The sequence below is a fragment of the Seriola aureovittata genome, chromosome 18 (genome assembly GCF_021018895.1).
Source record: "Seriola aureovittata isolate HTS-2021-v1 ecotype China chromosome 18, ASM2101889v1, whole genome shotgun sequence".
NCBI lineage: Eukaryota > Metazoa > Chordata > Actinopteri > Carangiformes > Carangidae > Seriola > Seriola aureovittata.
Genome location: NC_079381.1, coordinates 17170646 through 17177217, shown reverse-complemented (window position 1 = coordinate 17177217; position 6572 = coordinate 17170646). Strand labels below are relative to the sequence as shown.

Below are 6572 nucleotides of genomic sequence, written 5' to 3'. Positions count from 1 at the left end.
GGCCTAATATGCCACAAATTCTACACTCACTTTCATGTTCATAAAACTATGTCATGTGCTGCCTGGGAGGAGTGTGTATGTATGTATATCCAGATATATAGACCATAATTGAACAGGTATTTAGTCTTCTTGTAATTTTATATGTGACCAATGAGAGGCCATTCATAACTGGAAAGAGCACAAGTAGTAGTAGGAGGGACTGAGTTTCAGCATGAAGACAAAAAAACAACAAGGACTTAGTGGTATATGAATAACTGAATATTGAACATTCACACAGTTATCAAAGATTATTTATTTCAGCATGATGTAAATCTATGTAGTTCATCCATTGAAAATAATACATTTATAAGCCAACAATGTTTTACAGGTCACTTGAAGGATGTATAATATTATTTGACATAGTCAAAGATCAGGTTTGTGATGGCCATTGGACAGCCAGCATTATCTCCACGTGTCCTACTTGTGCTGCTTCCTCTTTTTTAGGAGTGCATCTCGTAGAGCAAGCTGGATAAGAAACACAAAACAGTTTTAGTTGAAATGTAAAGATGCAATGAAAATCAATTCAGCCATTAGCTCATTGTGACATATGCTTTGCAGTTGTTACCTGTTTTTCTCTGAAGGAGCGTTTGCCCTTGGTCCTCACGTTCTGACTGTGTCTCATCATCATGAAGTTCTTCGTCCTCCTCTTCTCCTTGTTGCTGGTGCTGGCGTGTGGGTTCAGCTTGGTTCGCTTCCTGACAAAGTCCTTTCGGTCGGTACGTCCCGCCTAGAAAATCAAATGCATCATTAGACCTGAAATGATTAGTCAGCGTAAAGCATTTTAATGATAAAAAAAAAAAAAAAAGTAAAAAATCATCTGGTTTCAGCTGCTTAAGTGTGAATATTTGCTGGTTTTTGCAGTCCTCATATCAGTAAAATGAATTTCTTCAGGTATTGGATTGTTAGTTGAAGTAATATAAATATGTCATATGGGCTTTTAAAATATGTTATTTGCATTTTCTCCCTATTTTTTGTTACATTTTATAGACCAAAGGATTCATCGAGAAAGTCAGGCTACTGTGATTATTTGCAGTCCAACACATCACTATATACAAACTACCCATGAATGACTTTCCACCAGTGTCACCAGTGTTTCAGCTGTGTTAAGCAACCAATGATGTCACTGGATAAGTAAACATAAGAATACTTTAAATCATCCAACAGTTAACGCCAGGTTTTACCATTGCTGTTGCCAGGCGTGTTTCCTTGTCAGCTTTTGGTTTCTTGTGCAGTTTCTCAATATTCCTCAAAGTCAGCAGCTCCCCTCTGAAAGATTTGGGGGAAAAAAACATACAAAAAAACCTCAGTATAAGGAATATGAAATCTGAGAGTAAATTTTGTTTCTCTTAATTAAAATTATGAACTCTAAACTCTGGGTTCAAACATCTTTCTCACCTGTTGTCACCCTCGTCATCACTGTCCACATTTTTCCTCTTCTGGCCCTTGCCTGGCGCGGCGTTGACCTCCTTGGCCATCTGCACCAGACGGATCTTCTTGAAGTCATCCTGGGTGAGGAGCCTGCTGCCACTGACCGCCGCTGCCTTGGCTTTTCTTTCCTCAACGGGCATACTCTGAAGCTTCTCGGCCTTTACACAACCACAGAAAACTCTTTCACTAAAACAAAGTCGCTGTGTCTAAACACCCTCCAGCAGCTCATCAAGACCATGCATTTTTAACTCTCACCATTTCTCCTGTGTCTTCGTCAGATGAGTGGTGAACATCCACCCACTCCCCATCGTCATCGTCATCGCTTATACTGGCACTCTCCCAGCCGTCTGTTGTACCATATGAAAAGTTCTCATATTAGTGTAATATCGATCATCTATCACCCAAGAAGACAGATTTTGCAGATTAAATCAGACAATGTAATCCAATTTTATGGATGCAATAAAAACATAGCTGCAGTGCTGACCTTCGTCCTCCCCTCCCTCTTTGTTCTCCTCCTCCACCTCGAGGACTTCAGCTCCAGGGATGTAGTCCTTCGCTTCAAGCTCTCCGTAGTCTTTGATCTTGGCCTCCGCTGATGCCTCTGTGGGTCGCCCCTGCACAACAAGAAGCAAGGTTTACAATAAGAGATGTAGTTTCGTCACCGTTAGAGTTTGGCTATAGTCCCAACACTGTCCTCTGAAGTAGTAAGAAAACAAACTGAATCAGACATGTATGAACACAATGTTTTTTAATAATACAGTTCATACAACACTAGTTCATTATGACAGCTCTCTAGCACAAACTCACCCACTAGGTACAATATACATAAAGTATATGTCTAAAATCATTCTTTTTAAAAACAGCAATGCTCCCAATCTGATTTTTTTAATTCACTGAGCTCACCCTGTCCCTCTTGTGCAGCATCTGTGGATTAAGATTCCTGAACAGCTGGATCAGTCCCCTGGCAGACATCATCACATCTGAGCAAGTACAGACACAAACAGGTTGTATGTGAGTGAAAGAACATACATGCACACACCTGTTAATAAGTGCAGTCAGCATTGTGACATAAAAGTACAGTGGCAAGAAAAACGGACTGGCAGTCACTCACTCTTGTCTTTGTGGATCTTGTACTGAGCCAGGTCCTGCAGCAGGTCTTCGGTGATGGCGAGTGGACAACGGGCTGCCACCTCCTTGATGGCATTAATACTGAAGCACAAGAAGAGGACAGTGAGCATTGTAGCTACAAGTATATGTGTGTATTTTTAGTTGAAACAGGTTGACTTTCCTCCATATTGTTCTTCACACTGTGTGTCATTTTAACTTTCGAGAGCTGTAACCACAAAGGAAACATGGCAACTACTTACCCCACAGTCATGACCTCCCCAGAGTTTCTGTCCGTCACAAAGTTATTTGCGATGGTCATGATCAAAGGTTCAATGACCTGCACGAGTGGGAATAAACAGTGTTAACAGCGCTCAAGTGAAACCCCTTGAGTTAAACTGACTCACTGAATAAATGTGTAGTTGTTAATTTACGTCTGGGGGGACGAGCTGGTGGGAAGCCTGGGCGGCACACAGGAGAATCTTTGTCACTTCTGCAAAGACAACAGATGGTTTTAAATGTGTCATAAGCACAAATCACAAGACTTTCACTTATTTAATTGTGATTTTTTTAATACCTCTTTGATGGGGCTGAAGAAACCTCTGGACGAAGGGATAGAAATTGAAGAGGAAGAGCTGTTGAGGGAAAAGGACACTTGAGTATTACACTCAAGAGAAAATATTTTATTCATACCTCATTTATGTTTCTCAGAAATATATCCCCACAGCTCAGGAACACACTATTATATGTCTGTTTGGTAATAAAATAATGTGTTTAAGAAAAAAACAACCCAAAACAAGTGAAAAACAGTAAAAGATGATCTGGATAGAAGCACATACCAGCTTTATTAGGCGTGACTTACTGCATTCCTCTTTGCATTAAAGACCGTTTATTTATTCTACACAAATTTATCTATGGAGTCACCAACGTGTGTCCAAGAAACATGATTAGTCATGTACCTCATGGATTCCAACCAGTCTGGATATGAGCTCCATCATCATGATCTTCACCTCGAAGCGCTCTTTAGAGTCTTCCAACTGTTTCAAGAGTTTCTCTGAGAAATCTTTACAAAAAAAAGAATATAAGAAAATAATTAAAAAAGATAATTGATAGTTCACAGTTATGTAAATTGTAGTACAAAATGACCTTAGATAAATTCTTTGTGTGTTGTTGTGGAGAACACAGGTGGGCTGACCTTGAGGATCATGAATTAGGTGAATAGCGGAAAAGTTGAACACATCCGCTCTCTTCTTTTTCTTGTGTTTCTGCCCAGAGAGCGCACGAGTGCAGAGAATTAAAACCATGAACTCAGTCTATCTGAACATAAATGCAACAAAACAAGTCATGCATGCGTTATGTTAGTAAATACAACAGTGGTACCTTGAGGACTTTCATTGCTTTTTCCATTTTCTTCTTGTTTTTGGTGGTTTTCTTGCCTGTGGAGTATCTCACCATCAGGTCTCGAGCTGATGGTCCCTCTGTCTGGAAGACAAGAATGACTGTTAATAAAAGCAGCGTGACATATGGAAACCATGTTTGTGTATCATGCCTTAGCTTAAAATCACCCCTTTTTTTTAACTCAATACAAGTACAGTATCGTTTCTCTTCGACTACTGTATCTGTGGTACTTGCCTCAGATTCTGAATCACTCTCATTCTTTTCATCTTCATCTTTGCCCAGGAAGAATTTAAGACCCGCAACGAGGATCTAAAGAAGGGAGATGCAGGTGAAGGTGAATAGGTTTTTTCCACTCAGTAAGTATAGGAATCAAACAACTGCTGTCAAAGTGAAAAACATACCTTTGTCACCTTGGAGAAGCATGCTGTTGTAATGACATTAACAGTTTTGGGATCATTCCTGTGGCACAAACAAAAAAGATAATCAGGTCAAAGAAATGACAATAAGATTCTCCTGAGCTCTACAATATCTTATTTTGGTGTATAGATCATGACACCCACCATATGTTTCTTTTGTATAGCTCTGCCATGACATCTAAAGAGATCTTTGCTGCGATGGAATTACTGTCTCTCAGCATGGTGTACATGAAGTTCTGTAACATCTGAAGCGAACAACATTAGAACACAGATATAGTGAGCGGTGGCCATGTTTAGCTGCTGTTTCACACAATATTGCAAACAAGAGCACCCGAGGCATGTGTGAATGTGTACTTACTGTGTTGACCTTGTTGTTTTTGTGCTTAGCGTTTATGTTTTTGATGTCGGCAACAATGTGAGTGTACAGTGTCTGTGCAGAGAGAAAAGCAAGAAGAGGAAAACACAAAATCAGAGGGACAGAAGAGGAACACAACATGACAATGTCAATAACTAAACATTGAAATATGAATTCAAAGTGTGTGCATTTAAATAATAAATGTCTTAATCAACCAGTTGCACAAATTCACTGTACTACACGCCCCTAAAGACTGAAAACTATATCATTATGTATTAGTGCTTGAAAAATACTTCAACTATGCAAAATCTAATGAGCTATTTGAATAAATGAATTAATATCTCTGCTGTAGCTGTTTCAGGACTGGCTGCTCTAACCTTCCTGAGCAGTTTGTCGTGACATCGCAGCAGCTCAAAGAAGAGCTCCAGGAGGCCAGCGGGGTCGATCAGGTCTTTATTCCTCAGAAGAATCAGCGCTTTGCAGAAGGTCTGACAAGGACAGGGGCACACACAGACACACAAATGACACCTGCATGAATATCAACAAAACTAAATGTGACTAAAGAAGCAGCTATTGTATTGACATGTTCTTACCATTCTTAAGTCTGACTCTAAGACTGTGTGGTGACTTAGTAATAACTCAGACAGCTCTTGAGGGAAGGTGGACAAGTGCTCCAGGTAACAGTGACCAACCTGAGGGACAAGAGTTCATTAGACTCTCCATATATATACACACACACACACACACACACACACACACATACACACACACATATATATATATATATATGTGTGTATATATGTATATATTACTCATCAGAAAACTTTAATACACAAATCACCTGAGCAAGAAACATGACAAGGTCTGCCAGCTCCTTGTTCGGTTTGTCCGGCTGCAGTTTGAAGATCTGTACATTGGACTGGTAGTGCCGGTACTGTTGTAGAAACTGTAGGAACAGACACAGTTAGAGTCAACGAGTCTGCAAGCTAATAACTTTAGCATTCTTTCAGCTAACAACACTTACTTCTTCTACGTACGACTGCGGGTCTCTTTTTATGAGATTCTGCAGTTGTGGCAAATTGTTCGGCAGTTTGTTGTTGTGTCGTCCGGACATGGTTTCAGATGATTTTGTGAGTATGTTGTCAAAAAAATAAATAATGAAAAAACAGTATTTTTCACAAGACAAGCGTGGCACAAATGCAAGTTGCCATCTTGCTCGCAGTAGGAAGTCTAAACGTCACTTCCGCTTGAATTAAAGGGGACTTGTATTTTTGTCTCTTCCCTGCAGTGTTAACACTTTAACACGATTTGTTCAAAACGCGCACGTGTGTGTGTGTGTGTGTGTGTGTGTGTGTGTGTGTGTGTGTACATACAGTATATGCCACTGGTACTGACTTCTCATTTTCAGACGTCTTTAATTTGAGAGAAAATGTGGATATCAGTCAAATATGTGCCATTTAATCACCGTTAACAGTATTTTTAAAGTAATCTTTATCGAATGAGGGAAACCTGTTCACCAAAGTTGAAGATGTTAACTTTAATATGCCTATTTTTTAGTTATATCGTTAAACCAGGACCCAGTGGTCTGTAGTGGTGGGGGAAATATTCAAATCTTTTACCTATCACACAGTATATATTAACTTTATTATAAGTCCAGCATTTAAAGTTTGTCTTGAGTAGGAGGAAATTCTTTCATTCGTTATCTTTCTAGTTAATAATATATACCATGACCCTATTCAGTGTTATAATATATATTACATGGACCATCATTATCACTTATGTATTAATATCAGCATTGTAGCGGTTTGAGGTGGTGATAAAAAGGGACCATC

The 6572-nt window shown here is 39.4% G+C and overlaps 1 protein-coding gene across 1 annotated transcript; it reads right to left on the bottom strand.

The window, feature by feature from the left end:
* Positions 1-272: 272 nt before the first annotated feature.
* On the bottom strand, positions 273-5970 carry sdad1 (SDA1 domain containing 1). The gene is made up of 21 exons (XM_056403531.1): positions 5765-5970; positions 5582-5686; positions 5334-5432; positions 5118-5228; positions 4744-4815; positions 4530-4630; positions 4371-4428; positions 3952-4278; positions 3767-3836; positions 3531-3634; positions 3149-3206; positions 3006-3064; positions 2835-2911; positions 2579-2676; positions 2371-2447; positions 1952-2081; positions 1723-1814; positions 1435-1625; positions 1221-1305; positions 605-766; positions 273-504 (listed from the first exon to the last, which is right to left on the bottom strand). Exons 1-21 carry the CDS (start codon positions 5852-5854, stop codon positions 457-459), a joined length of 2214 nt encoding a protein of 737 aa, XP_056259506.1. The 5' UTR covers positions 5855-5970; the 3' UTR covers positions 273-456.
* Between the last annotated feature and the right edge of the window lie 602 nt (positions 5971-6572).

Excerpts from the sequence above, each read along its gene's own strand:
- sdad1 (XM_056403531.1), bottom strand. The coding sequence starts at position 5,854 with ATGTCCGGACGACACAACAACAAACTGCCGAACAATTTGCCACAACTG. Across the intron at positions 2,677-2,834 it reads GGGGAGGTCATGACTGTGGG|TATTAATGCCATCAAGGAGG; the intron begins GTAAGTAGTTGC and ends CTTGTGCTTCAG. Across the intron at positions 767-1,220 it reads CACGCCTGGCAACAGCAATG|GCGGGACGTACCGACCGAAA; the intron begins GTAAAACCTGGC and ends TTGATTTTCTAG.